This window comes from Salmo salar, chromosome ssa12, assembly GCF_905237065.1.
Source record: "Salmo salar chromosome ssa12, Ssal_v3.1, whole genome shotgun sequence".
In the NCBI taxonomy this organism is placed as follows: Eukaryota; Metazoa; Chordata; class Actinopteri; order Salmoniformes; family Salmonidae; genus Salmo; species Salmo salar.
Genome location: NC_059453.1, coordinates 60,402,428 through 60,428,356, shown reverse-complemented (window position 1 = coordinate 60,428,356; position 25,929 = coordinate 60,402,428). Strand labels below are relative to the sequence as shown.

General features: G+C 41.4%; 1 protein-coding gene across 2 annotated transcripts in view; it reads left to right on the top strand.

Annotated features, from left to right (window-relative positions):
• The window catches only part of LOC106565408 (serine/threonine-protein phosphatase 6 regulatory ankyrin repeat subunit C), a 42,484-nt gene extending 19,477 nt beyond the window's left edge, over positions 1 to 23,007 (top strand). The window contains exons 11-28 of one of the 2 annotated variants that reach the window (XM_014132507.2): positions 2,014 to 2,096; positions 2,391 to 2,508; positions 2,618 to 2,686; positions 2,829 to 2,969; positions 3,059 to 3,118; positions 4,501 to 4,612; positions 5,196 to 5,267; positions 5,606 to 5,807; positions 5,990 to 6,077; positions 6,368 to 6,485; positions 7,455 to 7,674; positions 7,809 to 7,896; positions 8,106 to 8,189; positions 8,328 to 8,473; positions 8,747 to 8,829; positions 10,685 to 10,767; positions 11,017 to 11,127; positions 11,295 to 23,007. In XM_014132507.2, coding sequence (XP_013987982.1) covers positions 2,014 to 2,096; positions 2,391 to 2,508; positions 2,618 to 2,686; positions 2,829 to 2,969; positions 3,059 to 3,118; positions 4,501 to 4,612; positions 5,196 to 5,267; positions 5,606 to 5,807; positions 5,990 to 6,077; positions 6,368 to 6,485; positions 7,455 to 7,674; positions 7,809 to 7,896; positions 8,106 to 8,189; positions 8,328 to 8,473; positions 8,747 to 8,829; positions 10,685 to 10,767; positions 11,017 to 11,127; positions 11,295 to 11,325 — 1,909 coding nt within the window. In that variant the 3' untranslated portion in view covers positions 11,326 to 23,007. The remainder of the gene's footprint in view (positions 1 to 2,013; positions 2,097 to 2,390; positions 2,509 to 2,617; positions 2,687 to 2,828; positions 2,970 to 3,058; positions 3,119 to 4,500; positions 4,613 to 5,195; positions 5,268 to 5,605; positions 5,808 to 5,989; positions 6,078 to 6,367; positions 6,486 to 7,454; positions 7,675 to 7,808; positions 7,897 to 8,105; positions 8,190 to 8,327; positions 8,474 to 8,746; positions 8,830 to 10,684; positions 10,768 to 11,016; positions 11,128 to 11,294) is intronic. The other variant, XM_014132506.2, reaches the window with a different exon arrangement.
• Positions 23,008 to 25,929: the final 2,922 nt, after the last annotated feature.

Below are 25,929 nucleotides of genomic sequence, written 5' to 3'. Positions count from 1 at the left end.
ATTTGAAGAACAAACATTGTGGCAATTCATATTTTGCGGTACTGTAAATATGAAGAGATGACTGGTTTTAATGTTAAAAATGGTTCTCTTACTTAGAAAATAGTCCTGATCATCTAGGTCTAGACGATAACAAAAACAACACACTGAATTCATACATTTTCAGTAATTTTAATTGTAAAATAATGTCTTTCTACTCAGTAACACGACTAATTTTACCAATCTGGGAGGTAAAGTCTAGAGTTGGGTGACATCCAGATTTTCATATCGTCATACCGTCCTTCTCTCATCCCGGGATTTACGGTATTACCGTTTTAGTACACAAGGGGGTGCTAAAATGTTTAAAAAGCCCATTGGGTGTCTATTACAGAATGCTAGCAAAATTAGCACAATAGCACATTTCCATAGAGGCTGCTAGCTAAATATGCTAATGATAATGCTAACGAGCGCAAACAGAAATGAACTAATTGCGAAGATGGGCAATCCAGATCACACACATAGATGGTAGCTACCAAATGTCATTTTTGGTGAGTTTGGACATTTTTCAAGCGAATGTGAAAGAGACATTGTCAAATTAACAACGTTTTGATGCATGCTTGTCTGAAGGAAGAGATGCATGTGTACACGCTTTGTCTGTGTGGAGTCGCTAGGGCAATGGGCCTGCCTGCTCCGCTCAGAACAGGAGAGGAGCAGGCTGAGGAGCCGAGAAAGGAGAGGAGAAAAAAACGCAAGGAAATCAAATCAAAGTTTATTTGTCACGTGTGCGCCAAATACAACAGGTGTAGACCTTAGTGAAATGCTTACTTACAGGCTCTAACCAAGTGTGTGTGTGTGTGTGTAAAGAAATAAAACAACAGTAAAAAAAACTCATCCAAAGCGCTTTGACTTCTCAAAACCGTCAGAAAGCTCACACTATATGATGCCCCGTCTCCTTATTAATTCAGCCACTTAGCTAACTAGTTAAACCAAATACACAGCTGGACTCACCAGCTCCCGCTTTCTCCAGTTGTGGAACTATGGTAAGCTTCATAATGTAAAATGATGTGACAAGAATGCAATTTTCTTTATCCCCTAGCGTATTGCACAAGTTGATTGCAGGTATTTACTTTAAAAAAAGTAGCTTAAAATTTTCACATTTATTGAAAAACTTAAAAGAAATAGGTTTGACGGTATTGAAAAAGCCTCCCGTGGCCACTTCCAAATACCCAGTATATGGTATATACGCTATTCTGCACAAGCCTATACGGGATTCTGCCCAAGCCTAGTAAAGTTGTTAAAGTATTCAATAATTTAACTTTGTGTTTCGGATGGAATTAAGGCATTAGAATGTACCAGAGGCCACCAAAATAGAACTCGATCGGCAAAAAAAGAAAATTGGGGGGGGGCATGCTATCCTATATTTATTTATGGAAAACGCTGCTCACGCACACACACACACACACACACACACACACACACACACACACACACAAATGTTTTGTTCTTCTATCCTCGTGGGGACCTAAAATAGATTTCCATTCAAAATCCTATTTTCTCTAACCTAACCCCTAAACTTAACCCAACTCCTAACCCCTTACCCTAATTGTAAACCTAACCCCTAAGCTTAAAATAGCCTTTGTCGTCATGGGGACATAGGAAATGTCCCCACAATGGATCGTTTTGCTATCCTTGTGGGGACTTTTCGAGATTTTTGGTCCCCTCAAGGATAGAATAACCGACACACATATACACAATCAGGTTACAGAAAAGACACAATTCAGGTGTAGAAAAACAGTATTTATGGCAGAACAAGGACATCTCTCCTGAGAGAACGTTGTCAGAAGATCAGCTCTTCCACTGCTTATGCAACATAATGGTCATCTCAACAGAACTAGCAGCAAAGCTCGCATTCCTCTTCTAGTTAACATTGTATGTTACATATTTGAGACGATACAGTATCTGATCTCCTTGCCCGTCTTATATCTTCCCGTATCCATCTGGGTCATTCTCTCTCTCTCTCTCTCTCTCTCTCTGTAGGCAAGGGATTCATGGGATGTTTTCGTTGCATTTGGCTGTGCTCTACGGGTTTTCAGACTGTTGTCGCAAGTTACTCTCCTCAGGTAAGTCTATAGACTGAAATTGTTGTTTGTGTAATGGAGACGGATCATGTTTCATGGATGTGTACATTCTATCTGACCTAAGTAGTTCTGTGTCAGAGAGAATGTGAGAGGGCATGTACGTACAGCACATTCTTTAACTTCTTGCTTTTCCTCATTAAGTGTCATGTTCAGAAACCGAGATTTCAATAGATGTTCTTCTCAGTACACACAAAGGCCATTGTTCCATCCAGACCTCCTGATGTGGTCACCCTGTATGACCACACTTCCTGTTTTGTGCTGTCGCACTTCCTGCAGGTCAGCTGTACAGCATTGTATCATCTCTAAGCAACGAGTATGTGCTATCAGCCGGGTTTGACATAAACACCCCAGACAGCCTGGGGAGGACCTGCCTGCATGCCGCTGCGTCTGGAGGGTGAGCACGCGTACCCGCGCACACACACACATTTTTTTAATGAAGAGAGAGCTTTGTTAATGGTTGTGTAATCATCTCATTTGTATTTCTGTTCTCTCTTTGACGGCAGAAACGTTGAATGTCTTAACTTGCTGTTGAGCAGTGGTGCCGACTTGAGTAAAAAGGACAAACTGGGAAAGTGAGTGGTCTCATTCTGGAATTCAACAAACTTGTTTTCCCCCATAGCATTTTTGTCATTGAGTGAATTCTATTCTATCCTATTTTATTCTATCCTCTCTCGTGAGTGTGACTCATCACCTCTTCCGTCCCTCTCTTGGCAGAGCTCCTTTGCACTACGCTGCTGCGAATGGGAGCTACCAGTGCACGGTTGCCCTGGTGAGTGCTGGTGCCGAGGTGAATGAGCTGGACCAGAAAGGCTGCAGCCCCCTGCACTACGCTGCCGCATCGCAGACCTTCTGCCGGTGAGACACACAGATAACACACACACACACAGAGGGGCAAAAAAATTCCAGACTCCAAAATGTGACTGACATTTTTGTTTTTGTTTCAGAGTGGACAGACATTACTCAGTTGGACACCAGAGTGAGGAGAGGGCAAAGGAGGACTTTTTGTAAGTCCCTCACCATGATGTCGTCTCAGTTTTATCAAGCTTAAAACATACAAACCTACCAACTGACCAAGCTCAAGAATGTTGGTTTCTCAGAAGATGGGAACTGTTTAGAAATGTACAATTTTCTACAATGGTTTGCAGTTCAAGTTAACCCGCCCATGTATACTGAACAAAAATATAAACGCAACATGCAACAATTTCAAAGATTTTACTGAGTTACAGTTCATATGAGGAAATCAGTCAATTGAAATCAGTTCATTAGGCCCTAATCTATGGATTTCACATTACTGGGAATACAGATATGCATCTGTTTGTTACAGATACCTTAAAAATAAGGTAGGGGCTTGGGACCACCATTGCCTCATGCAGCGCAACACATCTCCTTAGCATTGAGTTTATCAGGCTGTTGATTGTGGAATGTTGTCCCACTCCTCTTCAATGGCTGTGCGAAGTTTCTGGATGTTGGCGGGAACTGGAACACGCTGTCGTACATGTTGATCCAGAGCATCCCAAACATGCTCAATGGGTGACATCTGGTTAGTGTGCAGGCCATGGAAGAACAGGAACATTTTCAGCTTCCAGGAATTGTGTACAGACCCTTGCAACATGGGGCCGTGCATTATCATGTTGAAACATGAGATGATAGCGGCAGATGAATGGCACGACAAAGGACCTCAGGATCTCGTCACGGTATCTCTGTGCATTCAAATTGCCATAAATAAAATGCAATTGTGTTCATTGTCTGTAACTTATGCTTGCCCATACCATAGCCATACTGTTGACATCAGCAAATGGCTCGCCCACATGACGCAATACACGTGGTCTGCGGGTGTGAGGATGGTTGGACGTACTGCCAACTTCTACAAAACGAAGTTGTAGGTGGCTTATGGTAGAGAAATTAACATTAAATTCTCTGGCAACAGCTCTGGTGGACATTCCTGCAGTCAGCATGCCAGTTGCAAGCTCCCTCAACTTGAGACACCTGTGACGTGTTGTGTGACTGAACTGCACATTTTAGAGTGTCCCAGTACAAGGTGAACCTGTGTAATGATCATGCTGTTTAATCAGCTTCTTGATATGCCAAACCTGTCAGGTGGATGGATTATCTTGGCAAAGGAGAAACGTTCACTAACAGGGATGTTAATACATTCGTGTACAAGATTTGAGAGAAATATGCTGTTTGTGCGTCTGGAACATTTCTGGCATCTTTTATTTCAGCTCATGAAACATGGGACCAACACTTTACATGTTGCGTTTATATTTTTGTTCAGTGTATTTGACGGCTTGTTGTTTGACAATTTTTCTCCTCTCTGTGTTGCCGTAGTTGTGTATCCAGAAGCCTGTTGGTTGACCTAACATGACAGTCTCCTCTGTATGTGTAGTTGTTTGGAGTATCTGCTGGATAACGGGGCTGACCCGGCTCTGAGGAACACCAAGGGTTACAGCGCAGTCCACTACGCAGCAGCCCACGGAAACAAGCAGAACCTGGAGCTGGTGAGTCAGTGGGAGGAGGGACTGCAGGCCTGTGTGTGTGTGTGTGTGTGTGTGTGTGTGTGTGTGTGTGTGTGTGTGTGTGTGTGTGTGTGTGTGTGTGTGTGTGTGTGTGTGTGTGTGTGTGTGCATGCTGCAGACAGACAGGCAAAGATGAGTGGTATCATGGATGCATTTCAACAGTGGCTGACCCTCCTCGTCTTCATCTGCACTATGAAAGAACAGGGCAAGTGACGGGAAAGTCCTAGTAGACATCCAACCATGTTGCTTTCACTAGTCCGTTGTTTTCAGATCAGTGCCGATGAAGACGAGGAAAGGAAATCACTTTAGCGCATCGAGACACGTTCAAAGTTGCACTTGGTTTGAAGCTGGTAATGGACTTTGTAATAATAAAGTGGTATTTTCAGCCACACCTTTAAGAGCTGAGAGTGGGTGTCGGTAAATAATTTACTGTCACTTCCTCTTCATAGGGCTAAGCTCAGGTGACTGAGTCGTGTACCGCTTCCTTTGGGAAGTGCAGTGATCTCAGCATGTGGTGCAGTATGTACATGTTGCAAACTCCTGTCTTTGTCCCTCTTTCCCCCAGCTCTTGGAGATGTCGTTCAACTGTCTGGGAGACGTGGAGAGCAGTGTTCCAGTTAGCCCTTTGCATTTAGCCGTGAGTACAGTACACCCGCTTAGCCTCGTTTCCGCTGGCCTGAAGGTCTACTTGACTGTACTGTCTATGCTCTTTCTATAGATTGTTTCAACTTCAAATTAACACATTACATTAGTTTAATTATGGCCCGTCTTAGTTCTACAGTTCAAGTTCAAAGTTGGAGTGAACTGTTCATTTAACACACTTACCCAATGAATTGACACATTTACCCCCCCCCCATTCTCACACACTTCAGTTTGACTGTTGTGTGGTTGTAGTTCTGAAGTGGGAGTGTGATGTCCCTCGAACACAGTGACCCACCGCCATTCTCACACTCATGTTTTTCCCCCTCCACCCAGGCGTATAACGGTCACTGTGAGGCGTTGGGGGTGCTGTCTGAGACGCTGGTGAGTCTGGACGTTCGGGATGCGGGGGGGCGCACTGCCCTCTACTTGGCGGCCCAGAAGGGACACGCTCAGTGCTTGGAGGTCCTGCTGTCCCACGGGGTCTCCTGCCACCTCAGGGAGAGCCGCAACAAGTGGACCCCACTCCATGTCGCAGGTGTGTGTGTGTGTGTGTTTTCCACTCTATGTGGTTTTTGTGATTGTTAGATTCTAATCCACAATGGCGTTTGGATGTGTGTATGAGCTTTATGTCGATTATTTTCAGTCCTATCTGTTACCCGCTCTTCATTGCGTGTGCTTGTCTCAATATTTGACCTTCTCCTTCACCACCTCCTCCAGCTTCCAACGGCCAAACAGACTGTCTGCTCATGCTGGTCAACCGAGGGGAGAAGGCTGACATCATCGACATTGCCGACGTACAGGGACAGTGAGTGACTGTCATTCATTTCTAGAACGTGTTTGTTGAGTGCGTGTTTGTTGAGTGCGTGTTTGTTGAGTACGTGTTTGTTGAGTACGTGTTTGTTGAGTACGTGTTTGTTGAGTGCGTGTTTGTTGAGTACGTGTGCACCCACTAGAATAGGAAAGATGATTTTTGCAGGTTTTTTTCTCAGGTAGTGGGCTCCCTTTTTTTACCTACTGGTTATTTGTGTGTAAAACACCTGGGATTGTGTGTGTGTGTGTGTGTGTGTGTGTGTGTGTGTGTGTGTGTGTGTGCAGGACGGCTCTGATGCTGGCAGCTCTGGGCAGTCACACTGACTGTGTCCACATCCTGCTGGAGAAGGGAGCCGGGGCCGACGCCGCCGACAAGCGAGGCCGCACTGCCCTACACAGAGCTGTGAGTGTCCCCACCATGTGTATGTGCTTGGTCTAACCATAACATCTGCCCAATCTCAAAATATATTGCCAATGGTGGTCCCCTTCAGTCACATTCATCGTATCTGGGTAGATGGGACACTTAGAGAAACTGCTGATAAGCTACACTATATATGCAAAAGTATGTGGATTTGGCTATTTCAGCCTCACGCATTGCTGACAGGTGTATAAAATCGAGCACACAGCCATGCAATCTCCATAGACAAACATTGGCAGTATTTTTACAATTTTATTTATTTAACCTTTATTTAACTAGGCAAGTCAGTTAAGAACAAATTCTTAATTACAATGACTGCCCTACCCCGGCCAAACCCTCCCCAAACCCGGACGACGCTGGGCCAATTGTGCACCGCCCTATGGAACTCCTGATCACGGCTGGTTATGATACAGCCTGGGATCAAACCAGGGTCTGTAGTGATGCCTCTAGCACTGCGATGCAGCGCCCCTCGGCAGCCTTACTGAAGAGCTCTTTGACTTTCAAAGTGGCACCGTCATAGGATGCCACCTTTCCAACAAGTCAGTTTGTCAAATGTCTGCCCTGCTAGAGCTGCCCCGGTCAACTGTAAGTGCTGTTATTGTGAAGTGGAAATGTCTAGGAGCAACAACGGCTCAGCCGTGAAGGGGTAGGCCACACAAGCTCACAGAACGGGACCGCCAAGTGCTGAAGCGCATGAAGCGAGTAAAAATCACCGGTCCTCTGGTTCAACACTCACTGGAGACCAACTCCATATTAATGCCCATGATTTTGGAATGAGATGTTCGGCGAGCAGGTGTCCACACAGTTTTGGTCATGTAGTGTGCTATTGACCTGCGGTGATTGTCCAAGAAAGTTATTCCTTTCAACTGTTCTCTAACTCTCTCTCTTATCTCTGTCCTCTCTTGTCAGTGAAGGGTTCTGTCTCTTTAACTGTTTCTCTGTCTCCTCCTGCAGGCGGTGATGGGCTGTGAGGACTGTGTGTCGGCCCTGCTGGAGCACGGTGCTTCGGCTCTGTGCAGGGATTTCCGGGGGCGCACCCCCCTGCACCTGGCCGCTTCCTGCGGCCACATGGAGCTCCTGCGCAGCCTGCTGCAGGGCGCCACACGCACCGACCCCCTCGACTCAATGCTGGACTACAGCGGATACACTCCCACCCACTGGGCCGCTTACCACGGTGAGTCACACGCACGACCTTCCCGGAGAGGCTACAAATAACCTCAGTGAGTAACTCACACAGTGTGGGATTGGGCTAAATAGCATTGAGAGAACTTCTAAACTGTGTCTGACTCCATCTCTCGTCTCTTTCAGGGCACGAAGACTGTTTGGACGTTTTACTTGAACACAAACCTTTTAGTATCCAGGAAGGAAACCCCTTCACCCCATTGCACTGTGCTCTGTGAGTACCGTCGCTGGTTCCCCCTGCTCTTTAGGGTTCTGGATTCCGCTATTATTATCAGAGCTTCTGTTTTGAAAAACGTAAAACTGTCGGAATGATGAGACGGGGTGTTGAATCCATCAGAATGTTGGCCTGGCTGCTGCTGTCCTTTTTCTTTATGACAGAGAGATGGAGGATGTTTTCTCACAGTTTGTCTTGTTCCTTTCCAGAATAAATGGCCATGATGGTGCTGCTGAACTACTGGTGGAGACGGTCGGACCTCAGATGGTGAACATCAGAGACGCCAAAGGAAGGTGTGTGTCTGTCTTGACTTTCTGCATATGCCTTTGTGTACGGAGCTCTGTCAAGTCTAGTGTATTGCAGCTTGCTACTCGCTTACCTGTCTTCGGTCTTGTTTGTCTGGTTGTGGCTGTCCTGGGCTGTGCCTGAAGGACCCCGTTGCATGCAGCTGCCTATTCGGAGAGTGTGGTCGGGCTGCAGCTGGCCCTGGTCCAGGGGGCAGAGGTCAATGCCGTGGACACCACAGGACGCTCCGCCCTGATGGTTGCCTCCGACAACGGACGGACCGCAGCCGTCGGTGAGTGGCCAGAAATGAGATAATGTGAATAATTGCACCCAGTAAATATGAGAACGGAACGTTTAGTGGGTTTATTAGTTTAGTATACATCATTTATGTTTTTGTTTTATATGTATTCATTAAATGTATTAATGGACTGTGTAACTGTGGACACCACATCAAATAGCAACCCTTGCTAGTGACCGTGGCAAGTGGAGGAAGCTTGTTGTCGACTGTTCTGCAGCCGAATGATGATGATGATGTGTAATTGTGAGAGACGTGTGAACCCAACAGAGATCCTGCTGCACCAGGCCAAGGCAGACCTGACCCTGCTGGATGTCAACGACAACACCGCTCTTCACCTGGCCTGCAGCAAGGTGAGACACACACACACACACACACACACACACACACGTCCTGCAGCAAGGCAAGACACTCTGTCATACGCTCGTGGCTGACACACGGTCTACTGTTATTTAGAATGATGACTCACTGTAGCCAAATTCACAACCTAAGTTATTTAAAAACTCTGGCATCTATCAACTATACAGAAAACAAGCATGACAGGTCCACATATCATTGGAGAACTGCGTTAACCTCTATGGGCTAGATGGGACGCTAGCGTGCCACCCGTGGTGCACTCCAACAGCAGGTGCATTTCAAGAGCGGCAAATTTGAATCCAAATAAATGTCAAAATTCAAATTTTTCAAAAATACAACTATTTTACACCATTTGAAAGATAAACATCTCCTTAATCTAACCACGTTTTACGATTTCAAAAAGGTTTTACGGCGAAAGCATAAATTTAGAGTATGTTAGGACAGTACATTTACAAGAGTTGTGTGTAATGTTTTGTCAAGTCAAAGACAGGGTCACCAAAACCATAAAACCAGCTAAAATGATGCACTAGCCTTTTACAATCTCCATCAGATGACACTCCTAGGACATTATGTTAGACAATGCATGCATTTTTAGTTCTATCAAGTTCATATTTATATCCAAAAACAGCGTTTTACTATGGCATTGATGTTGAGGAAATCGTTTCCCTCCCATAACCGGCAGTCAAGTCAGCGTCACAAATTAAATAATTAAAATTAGAAAACATTGGTAAAATATTATATTGTCATTTAAAGAATTATAGATTTACATCTCTTGAACGCAATCAACTTGCCAGATTTAAAAATAACCTTACTGGGAAATCACACTTTGCAATAATCTGAGCACTGCGCCCAGAAAAATACGCGTTGCGATACAGACTAGACGTCATGTTGGGGAGATCTAAAATCGAAAATACTATGTAAATAATCCATTACCTTTGATTCTCTTCATCAGATGTCACTTCCAGGTATCACAGGTCCATAACGAATGTAGTTTTGTTCAAAAAAGCTCATCATTTATGTCCAAAAATCTCCGTCTTGTTAGCACATGATCTAAGCCAGCCGGACTTCTCGTCATGAACGAGGGGAAAAAATATATTTCCGTTCGTTCAAACATGTCAAACGTTGTATAGCATAAATCATTAGGGCCTTTTTTAACCAGAACATGAATAATATTCAAGGTGGACGAATGCATACTCTGCGCCAGGTGTCTAATGGGACATCATCGTTCCATGGCTCTTGTTCGGTCAGATCTCCCTCCAGAAGACTCAAAACACTTTGTAAAGGCTGGTGACATCTAGTGGAAGCAATAGGAAGTGCCAAAATATTCCTCAGCCCCTGTGTTTTTCAATGGGATAGGTTTAAAGTCAATACAACACATCAGGTATCCACTTCCTGTCAGAAAATGTCTCAGGGTTTTGCCTGCCAAATGAGTTCTGTTATACTCACAGACACCATTCAAACAGTTTTAGAAACTTTAGAGTGTTTTCTATCCATATATAATAAGTATATGCATATTCTAGTTACTGGGTAGGATTAGTAACCAGATTAAATCGGGTAAAACATTTTTATCCAGACGTGCAAATGCTGCCCCCTAGCCCTAACAGGTTAAACCTTCAGATTGCTCATGTATATTACTGTTGATACCAAAGCATTATTAAGTGGCAGGGAAATGGCATGTGTGTACTAATGTTTAAACCCCAGTGTACTAAACCTGACCTTTATGCGTTTCTCTGCAATACGGGGTATATTTTTACATCAAGCTGTCTTGCCGTACAGAAACAGGAGTGCTTGCCTTTATAGGCTGTTCTCGGACACGGCTTGCTTGCTTACTTAATGTGTTTTCTCCCGCAGGCTCATGAGATGTGTGCCCTGTTAATCCTGGGAGAGATCAGCGACCCCTCCCTCATCAATGCAACAAACAGTGCACTGCAAATGTGAGCCATCATCATCATCATCATCACAGCGACTCAGCCTTTCATGAAAGACACTGTTCAACACTGTATGAAACCCAACCTTCATCTCTCACTCAGCCCTTTTAAACTCCCAGTCTGTATGACTCCTAACTCCAGGAGTTAACGTGAGTGAGAGCTGAAGCTGGGGGATCTATACAAAGCCGTGAAGACCTAGCGTTTTGTTTACCCAGGTGGTCTATTGACTGTTTATCTCATTTCCCTCTTCCCCAGGCCCCTTCATATCGCAGCGAGGAACGGTCTGGCTACAGTGGTCCAGGTGCTCCTCAGCCAGGGGGCAGCTGTGATGGCTATAGATGAGGAGGGTGAGTCACCACAGTGTCGGTTAGTGTTGGCTATTTTCTTATGTCGCTTCGGATAGCGTGTCTGATATGCATGTTCACCTCTTGACGAAGCAGGTTGTTATTGGGAACCATAAAAGGGAATTTGTTCTTCCTAAATGTGAAATATGTATTTTAATCAGTGTGCGTGTTTCTGTCTCCTATCGTCAGGCCACACCCCGGCCCTGGCCTGTGCCCCTAACAAAGACGTGGCGGACTGCCTGGCCCTGATCCTCTCCACCATGAAGCCTTTCCCTCCCAAAGACGCCAGCGCCGCCGCCTCCTTTGGCCTCAACCTGCTGAAGCACTGTGGCATCGCCACCACCTGCGGGCCCCTGCCCAACGGCACCCTGCGCCACGCCTACGCCAAGGACCGCCACAGCACCGCCGGCCTGGACGGCTGCTTCACCGAGTGAAGCGAACCCCCAACCTGTTCCCCTCAGACCTCCCTACCCTGTCCCCTTATATCTTTAACTAGCCAGATCTGCCCTCTTTAATCCACTATGATCCGGGGGACCCCCCTCCCTTCTAACACACAACAAGAGCAGGAATATACTTTGATTCACGTGTGTGTAAGTGCGCGTGTGCGTTTTGGGTATGTGTTTTGGGTGTGTGTGTGTGTGTTTGGATGTGTGTGTCTGTATATGTGCACGTGCGTTTGTCTGAGTGTGTTTTAAAGAAAAACTAAATCCCTTATGGGTGCAGTCAAACCTATATGCAATTATTTGCCTCTCCTCTGTGGCATATCGTCTGTCTGCCGTTGCTGGCCTGGCCTTAGGTCAGACGCCCTCTGTCCAGTGTCCAGGACAGAGCACGTCACTGAGTCCCTCTGAATCGTACCGGCAGAGTTTCTGTATCATCATGAAGTTATCACGGTTTTGTTGAATCAACAGATTCACAAGCATGTGTTATAAGCTACAGTCTAAATTAATTCTAAATTCAATTTAAATTATTGTGAATTTTTGATATTGCACTTCATCAACGAATAAACTTACCTCGCAAATCCCAGTGAAAGCGATGACCTAGTGGAAGGAGAACGGTGCCTCGCCAACTTCTACTCTGACTGAAACTGGTGCAATATGCAGCATGTGTGGGTATTTCCAGTGCTGTGCCTCTCTCCGAAGACTAGAATAAAACGGAAGTAGTAGAGCGAGGGAAGGAACGAGAGAAAGTGGGAGAGAGTAATAGACCGTCGCTGGGTTTGACTGTACAGTTAAGGGTCTGGGTGAGTTGAGAGCTCTGCAGAGAAGCCCTTGGATTTGAAAACAAGCGGTGACAAGCTGGTGTTGATTCAGCTAGAAGTCCGATAACAAGCACCTCCCACTGGCTAAGGCCGTCTGAGTGACATCCACCAGGTCCAGTAGATGCCTGACTTTTGTTGGCTGGGTTTTTCTGCATTAGCCCCCTCTCACTGAGTCCATACTGAAGGGAGTAGTTGTGGGTCTTGCCTGAACCCGACTCCCGCTCGTCACTGTCATAGAATACTTTTGGTACCTTAGAACCTAAAGGCGGTTCTAAGACGTTTCTGGATATTTAACAATGTTGTGCCTATGGAATACTGAGAGACGACCACAACCCCTTAACCTCACCTAGTTTATGCCCTCTGATCCCCCACCTGATCCCTGATTATTTAAGATTTAAAAAGAGAACAATGCTAGTGGGACATTTTTAAAGGATGAAATGTAGATTTTAAGAGAAATGGGTTTAGCACACATACTGAGCAGCATAAGCTATTTTTGTTGCTGTCGTATAAACACTTGTTTACATAATGTAAATGGTCGTCGTATTTACTTGTGAATCGACAGTCTAATATGTTTGCACAAGAAGGCCATGCCTCCAGTAGGAAAATAAAGAGCGAAGACGTGTTTTCAATATAGCTGCTAAAATATTGCTGCCTTTTCCATGGGTTCTATTCACGGTTTCAGTCAATGCGGGTCTACATTTGGCGTGTACATTTTTTTGGGAAGCAATATTCAAACAGACTTCAAATTCTTTAGCATTTTTTTCTTTTCATGCAGTTTGCTGTGTGGAAAGGTTCATGTTTTTACCTCAACATTGGGGATGACTTCAAGTTTTCAAGAAAATAATTTGCACTACCTCCAAAGTTAAAGTATTATTTTTCAAATGGAATAGGTAGAATGTGTTTTTATTGTTTCTCTATTCTTTCCAAACAGCGATACTTGAAAAAAAAAAGTCTGTAATCACAATCAAACGGCATGTGCTGTAATCCTCACTTGTCACGTCAACACTTGTCACGTTGATAGGCATAGCATTGGGAGTTGTCAAAAGTACAGCCAAAAACACAAATGCATTCCTTTTACATTTTAATTAGGCACGTCTTGTACTTACCTCAAAGCTTTTAACAACGCAACTCATTGACCTCTGTTTGGGCCACACTATAGATCCATTCATTTCTGTTGAACGCTTCTCTGCCGCCTTTTGCACAGTAGTTGAATCAGTTTAGTTTTAAGGGTGTCAGTTGATTACGCTATTTATGAAGATTGTTAGTTATGTTCATCTGAACAGAATTCAAAATGATGTTCACTCCGTTGTAATTGTTTTCTTGAGATTGTAGAGATTCCCCCCCAAAAAAATCTATTACAAAATCAATCTTTATTAGCATTTGGCCCTAGTCAAACATTCATAAACTAGTTTGAATATTTTAACAGGAAAAAGTATTTTTAAATCCATGGTGTACTGTAACATTATGCATTAGCCTGCTTTGTATCTGTATTTTCGATATTACATAAATGTAGTTAGATGGCAAAATTGCACAAGTAGTGTTACTGTACCGATGCATATCTTTTCTCTTAACAGTACACCATATTGACAAAGTATGGCTGACACAAAAACACAAATATTTATATTATGTTGGTACGGTTATGTATGGACAGCTACTTTTTTTTTCCTTTTTATTTTTTGAGATGACAATCAGCATCACAAGGGCTTTTTATTTATAAGTAAATGCTTTTTTCGGAAGTTGTTTTTAAGAAGTGTCTTTCAGGATTTTATTTATTTGAATGTCAAAGAATCCTAAAAGTAATTGAGGATTTCTTTACACCCGTTTTGAAGTATGTGTGCTCCCATTTCTCTTTCGCGGCAACAAGAACACCATGTTGACATATCTGGTACAAATACCTCCATTGTGTTATACACTGACAACCTTAACCCCCTTTCTCCGTTACGTTGTTGTTTCTCTCTGGATATGCCTCATTCCTATTATCGATTTGTGTAACCTAGAATTGTTCTCTTTTGAATGGAATATCGAAATCATTTTGCACATCTCCTTAGATGTACATACTATTCATTATATTAAGAAGGGAAAAAAAAACATTTGATGCGTCAATTTGTGAATCATATTGCAGCCTGAGATTCGTTGTCAGCTCCTGGTGCATTCTGTCATAGGGCTGGGAAGGAACTGGGTTTTAAAAAAGGAAAAAAAAGAGAATCTTAAAAATGTAAACGCTTATCTTGCACCTATTCAGATGCCAGTAATGGTGTTCCACAAGGTTTTTAATGTCAAAGCCTTTTAAGAAAGAATAAGACGACAAAGTCAATATCCTTTACATGATGTAGGAATAGCAAAATCCAAAACCAGTGTCGTTGTTCCTCATATTTATACTAATATGCAGAAAAAAATGATTGTATTAAGCTACCTGAAATTTTTGTGGCATTTTACATAAGCCTTTTTATATGATGTCAGAGAAGGTTTAGGCCCAGTTCGATGAGGTGAGATCACATTGAATAGTAAGCCATTTAATAATGTTCTAGGGTGAATTGCTATGTTAATTATAATCGTTGGGTTGGTTTAAATGAGAGAATAGGAACTTACTAGATCCCATCATTTTTTTGTTGTCCTCTATTGTGTAACGGTGTGACATTTCATTGACCGTGGATTTGGTGTAGCCTACGGTTTTGTTGTCTTTAGGCTGGTTAGATATGACATTGAAAACCCAAATCTCCTTTTTGGAATAAGTTTTAATGTGAAACTGAATCCTTACTGATCAATTGGATGTGTAAAGACACACAAGTAAAGAGTTAAAGGACTAAATTAATGATCTGCCCCCAAACCCCTTTCCTTCCCCTTTTAAAAAAAAGTTTTTATTTCCTCCCTCCCCATTTAACTATTCTGTTTACACTGTGGACATAGATGAACCTAGTATTGTGATCTTTGGGGCCATAGAATGTCGGAAAGCATTTTAGATTTTCAGTGATGCAACAAAAACAACAATTTTCACTCAGTCCTGACCCAAAGCACTTATTTCAAGAATAAGCACTTTTGTATATTTAATATCTCTATATGTGTATTTATGTATACTGGTACATACAGTATGTTACCGATGTAGATATTAACTTCTATTTAGGGAAAACAATACCTTCAGTGGAGAGATGAGACAAGATGAACTGGTGACTGATCTTCACAATCATGTGTGATGTGCTTGTGGGAGAGAGACACTGTTTTAATTGGAGGGGCATGTTTCTCTTTGGGGTTAGCATAAGAGAGCAGTGAAAAGTCTATGGTCGCACCTTGGGGTGTGCAGCAAAAAAAAAATGATACTTGCGCTGCCTTTCATTGAGTTGCCAAAAAGCAGGGGATGAAACTGAAAAACACTTGACTATTTACTGAAATTTGAGATATTACGTACATTTGCAGACATCTTAACTAAGCCATATTAGTCAATTGCTGACAAAAAAAAAGTGAATGTATGGTCTAAATTATGGCAGAGGTTTTGGTTTTCGAGTAACTGACTTTTGCTGCACTGTTTAAGTTAAAAAGTGAATGAAAAATGAACTAAAGCAAAAATTATCTTTACCTCTGCCTCCTCATGCATAGATGTGGTAGGATTGTGTTTCATCTTTTGATATGAAGGGAGGGCTAACTAATTTGTGCCATTGAAGGGTATTATTGCATTCTGCGGATGGGTTAACCTAAAAACGTGGTACATCCAGCATATATGCCTTACATTTAGCGGTACAAGCCTCACTCCAATATAATCGTTTTGACTCTTAGAAATCATTTGGTGAATGATACTTTAAGTTCCTCTCTAGTTTTTGTTTGTCAACAATGGGCACTAGCGCTAATAGCCGAGCTATCCCTCCTGTTAACCATGGACTCACCATGGACTGCTATCCCTCCTGTTAACCATGGACTCACCATGGACTGCTATCCCTCCTGTTAACCATGGACTCACCATGGACTGCTATCCCTCCTGTTAACCATGGACTCACCATGGACTGCTATCCCTCCTGTTAACCATGGACTCACCATGGACTGCTATCCCTCCTGTTAACCATGGACTCACCATGGACTGCTATCCCTCCTGTTAACCATGGACTCACCATGGACTGCTATCCCTCCTGTTAACCATGGACTCACCATGGACTGCTATCCCTCCTGTTAACCATGGACTCACCATGGACTGCTATCCCTCCTGTTAACCATGGACTCACCATGGACTGCTATCAAGTTTGCCTTACAAAACCTCTCTGAAATGATGTATAGTTGTTTTTTTGTACTCTATATTTTGTTTGTAGCGCATAGCCGATTTTTACATTTTGGGAATGTGTCCGTTTTTGTCCATCGAAACAGTCTACCTTAATAACACCCCATTCTGTTACCTAGACTCACAAGTGCCCTAGAAATCCCTGTTTGTCTACGAAAAAAGGAATTGTCTTTGATTCTCAGTGGAGATGGTATTTGTGTGATGCTCAGCACAAAGAGGAACAAGTTTTTTTTAAATTTTTTTAAGAGGATTAGATCCTTTATAATTTATCCTTTTTTATGAAGGTAGAATTGTAATTCTGGATAGCATCTAATGCATTTACTAATGTATCAATTAGACACCATTTTTGGTTGATGTCTCACATGCAACATCTGAAATGTTATTATCAGTATGGTATGGAAATGCATCTGTGTAGAATTTTTTTGTTGTTGTAAAGGACTAAGGACGATAATACCTTACAATGGCTCAAATGGCAAAGATGGACAACTTTCTCAAAATGCTTCAGTTTGTAGGAATGAGAGACATGGGCGCTTTGGCCAGTGGATGGAGTGAAATGGATAGCATTAGATAATTGTGAATGTGCATGGTGGAAGACTGATCAAGTTGTATTTTGAAAAAGCAGTATGGGTAGTAGGGTAGAAGATGGTAAAATTGCACAGAAGTAGTTGAGTCAGCGTACTGTTAACTGAGTTACAGGAGAAGTTGGAAAGAACTATTGAAAACTTTGGAAGGAAACAGATTCAGCACATCTTCATTTCATTCCTTTTTGTTTGTTATGTATAGATTAAGAGTACTTATGGATGTTGGGCAACTGACAAAATGTTGCCATCAGATATGTGAGTGGGAAGAGAGACTAAGTAGGGTCGCGTTGAAATTGGAGAATAGGAAGAACATACACTATTGATATAGTGGCCAAATGTAGCTGCCTTTATCTTGATGAGACACTATGGTCCTTCTAGTGAGAAAGCATTCATATGGTATCGAACACTTATGTCATGCTCATTCAATAACCTCTAAATTAGGTGTGGAAGGGATAGAAGTTTGAAACAAAGAGCATGTTGGTTTCTTTTAGTTATGCCAGTGATCACCATGGTGATGCTGTCTGTAACACAGTCCTCTGGGATATCTCCCACTTACCTCTAGGACATCGATGTCCTTCATTACTTGAAAACGCATTGGATTAAGGCAATAGCTAGGCAGTTACCTTTTTTAAAAGTTTTTTATTCCCATTTTGAAAGGATTCTTTCAAATCAAGAGAACACCGTGAACATTTCCTCTTCTCCAAGCATAATATAAACTGCAGAATTAGAGCTTTCTTTGTTATTAGAATTTGTTGAAAATAAATGGCTACAATTTTCTCAAAAAAAGTAAGCATGTAAAAAAGCGGTACATCATATTAAATGGATTAAACAAGATTCATTCATCTCATGACGTTTATAGTCATAAATTACATTTGATCACCAAAACAAACACCTCTTGAAATTGACAGAATTATGTCATCTTCAATGTCCAGATTCATGCGTGAAGCACACTATTAAGTTCTTCCATGATTCCAACTGCTGCATGTCCGTCCTATCTCTATGTAGACAAAATGTTTCTTAGAGAAGATAGCATGTCTGACCATGTTAAGATTCTTGATTTTTATAGCTTCTAGGCTATGTTTATGGCTTCATTATTCATTTGTTTATGTTGTACAACTACTACTACGTTGACAAGATTTACATGCTTATTCAAATTCTTGAACCAAACTGTCGGTCCCACTTTTCTGCTATTCGACCCTCAGGTTGTGTGGCCCATGTTGTCTGGTCCTGACTTGTTTGATTACGTTTGTCACTCTTGTGCCTCTGAAGTTAGTTAAGGCTTAGTAACTTGTTCAAAACAAAGCAAACTGATATGGGTTGACTTTATTCTCTAACAGTATTTGGCTTCTTTGAAATACTTCAGAGACAATGTAGACCCACCAATTGCTTTCTTTTGTCTGTCTTCTCTTCCTCTTCAAGGACAGTTACTGAGTTGACCCTCCAAAAAGACTATAGAGGGATGCACTGGTGTTGTCTCCTTAGTGGATAGTAATGTCCACACTATTTTTGTCTGCCTTCATGTATTACTTGATTAGCCGTTATCAGACATTGAACAGCTTACCTCAAGATGTTATGTCTCGCAATGATTTTTACCCAAACCAGTGCATTTTATTGATATATTGGACCTCATTGGAGAGTAAATGTGATACATATTATGCAACTATTTTTGTCACTTTTTTTTCTTCTTCTTTGATTTGATGGTTTTATGACTCGACTGCTTCTTGACAGCCACCCATTGGATGGGGCAATGCAAGTAGGAATCCTGGGTGGCGCACTGGTCTAAGGCACTACAGACCCGGGTTCGATCCTGGGTCTGTATCACAAACTGCCATGATTGGGAGTCCCACAAGGCGGCGCACAATTGGCCCAGTTTTGTCCGGGTTAGGGGAGGGTTTGGCCGGGGTAGCCCGTCATTGTAAAATAAGAATTTGTTCTTAACTGACTTGCCTGGGTAAATAAAGGTTAAATTAGGATATTGAATCATGGTATTTCCATTAAAGAAATGCCTCGATAGGCAACCAAAGGAGAGAAATGTCTTGGACCGGAAGTTGTTTTAGATCCACATCATAAAGTAACTTATTTATGAGACTTCTGTGTATTTCTTCATATACTGTATGTCACATGGCTGGTCAAAATTGTTATAGTTAAAGAATGTTACCTTGTAAACTGCGAAACTCAGCTCCTCTATTACCACCAAATACAATCCTGACTGACACTTTGTCGTGATACAGACGGGCATACTAAACTGTGTCCTTACAAAACCATTGAGCGAAAACCAAGTCCTTGAAAAAAAAGTTTTTATTTTACACATCAGCAAAATGGTCTTCCGTTCATGCCAATTGAAAGCCTTATTGTTGATAAAAGTGGAGGTCACACCTCCCAGGAACACAACTGCTCACAATTACAGACCCGGTGAAGCCAGTGAGCCATTGTTGTTAATTCAAAACACAACATGATTCTAGTGCTTCCCAGTCTTATCATCCATGTCGTCCACTGTGGCTTCAACTCCTCGAGCAATTGTTAATTGGTTGGAGAAATATACAAAGAAACACTCATGCTGATGTCATGAATCCAAACACCCTCTGGATGTACAACTTGACTGTAGTTTATTTTGCTCTCGTTTGATTCTTGCCTTTGTCTTGCTTGCTTGCCTGCCATATTTGTCAAGGGACCTGAAAAAACACATTGAAATAGTGTTGAATCCCAGTAGTGATAATACTGGAGTTTTAGTGTGAATTCATAATAAAAGCAATATTGGCAAGTGCACTTTGTTGGGTGTTCTAAGCACAACATCACTAAACTGCACTTCAGACAGAGTAGTGTGTAGAGATTGTTGTTGATTTACTTAACTAAATGGTATTGAAATTAACATGGTAAATTATTATAAAGCAAGACTTATAGTTGTGACATTTGTAGTACCATTTTAGCGGTATGTTGATTTGATCGGGATGTAGTTTTAGTTGTCGTCTGTATAACCCCCCCTTCTACAAAATGAACAGATTTAAGATAATCACGAATTAAAAGTTGTGGCTTAGGCATTTTATAGGCTAGTTTGTATGCAACCCCTTTAGTTGTGTGTGTGTGTGTGTATATAGCTTGTTCTCTGTACTGCAACATGTCCTAAGAATAGGTGGTGGAAGAAGATTGTATTTTGTGGACAAGGATTGCTATGCCATAAAACTTAACAATGTTTTGATTACTTTTATAGTACAGTGAGTAGGCATAGAGTTCTGTGTTTTTAAGTGTGTTCGTGTGTGATGATTTGGGCAGTTAGCTGTCATGTCTTCATTAGTGAGTATGAGGTCAAGAGTGTGCGACGGTAATATGAACCGCTATCAGAAAAAGGGCAAAGAAAAAGTGTGTATTCATTCCTGTCTATTGTATTTCTTTACCCACTTCCTGGTTCATAAATGCCGTAAAGAATATTGTTTCTTTTTTTTCTTATTAACGTGAAATACATTTCCTTTGAAACACAAGTGATGTACGTAAGATTCTGGTGCAATGGCCTGTAACAGTTTTTGGTTGACTCCTTTTAAATTTGATTGTTCATTTGAGCATATTTGAAAATAAATGATAACGTAAGGTTAGGCTTACTGCTTTCTAGTACAGTATCCTATGTGCTATGTGGGGTAGCCTAATATGCATTAACAGACCTTTTGAATGACATTTAAAGCACTGGTGTAATTGAACGCTTGACGTTGGTGGTTGGTAGTCCTTTTATTTTGGTTCTGGATATATTAGCGTCTTATTCAGGAGGGCGTCTCGGTTTGATTCAAAATCATTGGACATTGCTTTGTATTACGCTAGGATTTGTTTACTCCAATAGACCAGCCAAGCAAAATGTAACACAAGCCCGGTCTACGGGCTACAACCTTGAATTATTATGTGCTTTGACTGTCCATATTGCCTCTGCTAGAATTTCATTGGCTTCTTGTTTCGCTGCAATTTTTTTTCACCGTCTTGGAAGTTTCGGGTTAAAGTTAGTAATTGGTCAAAAAGTTGAATGTTAGGCAGATATTTTAACCACTAATAGTCCCTATCTGGTTGTAGTCCGTAGAAGGGATAAAATATGCCAAGCCGATGACTTCCCATGTGACTTCAGCATGAACTGTAGGTGATCATGAAAGTGTTATTGTGCTTCATTTAGGCCAAACTATAAATTAGGAGGTTGAAAGTGTGGAAGTGCATGAAATGCTTTCTCTTTGGCACCTTAGGCTCTGTTTTGAAGTACTGCTGCCTGGTGAAGAGCTTGAGCATGCCTGCATTCAGTATTTTCTAGAGCGTTCAGTAAACATTTCTTATAAGTTTTATTAGCGTGTGATTTTTGAATCCATATTACCTCAAAAATATATCAGTTACAATTAATACATTTAAATTAAAACAAATGGTCTCACCTCAAATGTCCATGCTATTTTGAAAGTTACTTTTACTACTAATGTAATTGATATGATCATGTTTTATTTTGCCTACCTCCTTGATGCACAGCTACTCTTTGTCTCCTTAGCTCATAACCACCTACAGTGAGCTACAAAAGTAGTGTGACAGTGACACATTTTGGGGGGACTATGTACAAAAAGTGCTGTAATTTCGAAACGGTTCACCCGATATGGATGAAAACACCCTAAAGGTAAAGCTGACAGTCTGCACTTTAACCTCATAGTCATTGTATCAAATCCAAAGTGCTGGAGTACAGAGCCAAAACAATTTTCACTGTCCCAATACTTTTGTAGCTCACTGTATACTAGTGTCTGAAAAATATGAACGCATATTAATCACTTTTGATCTAAAAGACAAAAAAAAGTGAGCTTGATTTTGTGTGTGTGTGTGTGTACTTGCGCTTGTAACATGGAAAGAAAAATGATATCCCAACAACCACTGGAATGTGAAGCCAAACTGTATTATGATTGAATTAAATCTCTTTTAAGGTCTAACTGTTGTAGCATACATGTGAACCTCGTCTCTGGTACATGTTTGCTATCCTTCAGATACTTGTTGCAACAAGGTACTTTATGATTGCTTTTTAAACCCCCTCCTGAAAGTATCCTTTATCCACCAGTAATCATCCTGTTTTTCATAGTATGGTGGGTCTTTACTGTAAGTGTGTAAGTTGGGCCATACGTCTAAAAGTCTAGTTTACAGCTGCAACTGTGTGTACAACTACCAGAGATTGGGAGAATGTGTGCGCATCTAACTTAATTACAAAAGCAACAAATAACTAAAGCTGTTATTGAAGTCAAATTATGGATATATGTCGCATGTGGTGTTTGTGAAGGGAAATCTTATTGCATCCAGCCTTAAGCCTTCAAAAGGAAAAACAAATCTAGACCTTAATTTGTGATCATGCTACCACAACTCCGATCACCTCTCCCAACCAAACGACCTTCGACTTTTTGACTGAAGCATAGCAATGTGAGATACAGTAATAGGGGTTAGAGATCTATTCCCTAAAAGAGACACACACAAATACCCTTCCAGCCCTGAACAAATCTCCAACTTGTTCATTATTTTGTGACAATGCAATCCTTGAAAGCACTTTGCCTTGTTATATAATTGTGTGCTACTGAATGGTTATTTCTTACAAAATGTTACAAAAATGAATAAAAGACATGATTTAATGATTTTAGTGAAACAGCGTAATCTGCATTGACCTTTCTGACAATACAGGAGAAACTTAACAAACCAAGGCATTGAAACCTGATCGATTTTATACAATGTATGCTACAGCATTTGAGTCTTGTCATTCAGTGTTGTGGCTTAGGATTGGTTATGTTTAAATAAATTGCTATTGCTTAATATCTATCTACTTTGTGTTTTCTTTATTTGACATTTTAAAGCCAGAATCCTTCATTGAAACAATAGCAAAGCGTGCTCCTGTTTACCTAAAAAGCTAAGGGGGAGGCATCACTACAGATCCGGGTTCGATCCAGGGCTCCCGGCCGCAACCGGGAGACCCATGACCGGTGCACAAGTGGCCCAGCGTCGTCCGGATTAGGGGAGGGTTTGGCCTGCTGGGATGTTCTTGTCCCATTTGCGCTCTAGCGACTCGCTTTAGGCATGCACGTTGACTTTGGTCCCCAGCTGTATGGTGTTTCCACCGATACGTTGGTGCGGCTGGCTTCAGGGTTAAGCGAGCAGTGCGTCAAGAAGCAGTGCAGCTTGGCAGGGTCATGTTTCAGAGGACGCATGGCTCTCTCTCACACTCACTCACTCACTCACTCACTCACTCACTCACTCACTCACTCACTCACTCTCTCACACGGGAGTTGCAGCGACGGGACAAGACTAACTACCAATTTGGAGATCACGAAACGGGTCAAAAGTACCAACAAAAATCTTTACAAAAAAGCTGCTTAGGGATGGGGCTGGAGAAGTGTAACCAATCTCAAATTCATAAACGGATCTATGGATGCAAGGACTGACCATCCATGATACCAAATGTGTAGTTTTAACCATGTTACGAGGCTTTACAGTGTTTGTTTACAAACATTGGAGTAAAAATAGATTGTCATTTTTCATAAAAAAAATTTGTGTGACTTGCTTCAGCTCTTTCAAAGTATTTTTGTGGTCATGGAAGAAGTTTTTAAAACATTCTAAGTGAAGCGGTGAAATATAGTCAAAGTTAAATATATAAATGTCTGGTTACTTTGATAGACTATTAACCTTAATAATTTGGGCGTGTGGGGCAGTGGATCACATATTTCATCACAAATAAGATTACTACACGTTTACTCTCCTACTTGGAAACCACAGTTTAGTACTGTGTAAGGCAGCCAACAAACCAGTACTAAAGGTAAACTATAACATGTAGACAAACAGCAGTAGATTAGTTTATTGGGCTGGAGTAAGCTCTGTGACATAAATCTTATGTGCTCCCCCATTGTTATAATTTGAAAGTTCTGAAAAGTTCCATGGCAGTTAATTCAACTGTGGAAAGTTAGATAAATTAGGTGATGCGGTTACTAAAACTGTACCTCTTGATTGGTAGTAGAACAATTCTGTAATGCAAGCTGTAATACTCATAAGGAATTAGAAATGTTTTAGGCTTTCATTTGGGGAGCGAAGTATGATGGTGCATCTAGTGGAAGACATTTAGAAGTGTGTTTGAGCTATAGTAACCTCCCTTCAACCATACATTTCTTCATTTTCAATGGCTTTTTCATTTAAGACTGGATGGATAGCTGAATAAAAAAGGATATATAAATGGATAGATACATAAAGTAAGGAGACAGGATGAAAGACCTAATGAAGGGATGAATGCAAAGCTAAAGGAAGTCTTGGAATATGGATGAATGGACATTTTCGGTTGAACGTGTTGTGTGTCACTGTCTAACTCATACAGCCTATAGACCAGTACTAAAGGTAAACTATAACATGTAGACAGTGGTAGGTTAGTCTATAGACCAGTACTAAAGGTAAACTATAACATGTAGACAGTGGTAGGTTAGTCTATAGACCAGTACTAAAGGTAAACTATAACATGTAGACAGTGGTAGGTTAGTTTATAGACCAGTACTAAAGGTAAACTATAACATGTAGACAGTGGTAGGTTAGTCTATAGACCAGTACTAAAGGTAAACTATAACATGTAGACAGTGGTAGGTTAGTCTATAGACCAGTACTAAAGGTAAACTATAACATGTAGACAGTGGTAGGTTAGTCTATAGACCAGTACTAAAGGTAAACTATAACATGTAGACAGTGGTAGGTTAGCCTATAGACCAGTACTAAAGGTAAACTATAACATGTAGACAGTGGTAGGTTAGTCTATAGACCAGTACTAAAGGTAAACTATAACATGTAGACAGTGGTAGGTTAGTCTATAGACCAGTACTAAAGGTAAACTATAACATGTAGACAGTGGTAGGTTAGTCTATAGACCAGTACTAAAGGTAAACTATAACATGTAGACAGTGGTAGGTTAGTCTATAGACCAGTACTAAAGGTAAACTATAACATGTAGACAGTGGTAGGTTAGTCTATAGACCAGTACTAAAGGTAAACTATAACATGTAGACAGTGGTAGGTTAGTTTATAGACCAGTACTAAAGGTAAACTATAACATGTAGACAGTGGTAGGTTAGCCTATAGACCAGTACTAAAGGTAAACTATAACATGTAGACAGTGGTAGGTTAGCCTATAGACCAGTACTAAAGGTAAACTATAACATGTAGACAGTGGTAGGTTAGCCTATAGACCAGTACTAAAGGTAAACTATAACATGTAGACAGTGGTAGGTTAGTCTATAGACCAGTACTAAAGGTAAACTATAACATGTAGACAGTGATAGGTTAGTTTATTGGGTTGGAGTGAGCTGTGTGGCATAAGTCTTTTGCACTCCCCCATTGTTATAATTTGAAAGTTGGGTAAGTGGTCAAAATGTCCGTTGTAAAAGTTGACATGAAAAGTAGTTGATACGGTTAGTAAAACAGCTGTCATTTTTAAATTGGTAGAAGATATTTCATTTTCTGATTCCAGATTTGAACAGCAGAGAAGTAGACGAAGATGTCAAAACCTCCAACTTTTTGGGAAAGTAAAAATGTCAGTTTATAAAAAGTTTGAGAAAATGTAGTTGTGGTTACTTAAACAGTTGTAACATTTGATTGGTACCAGATCATTTTGTTGGAAAAGTGGTCAAAGTAGCTGATTTGTGTCAACAGTTACTGTTTAGAGTGAATAGAATGTTGGGAGTTATGTCACAATGGGAACTTTAGAATTATGAG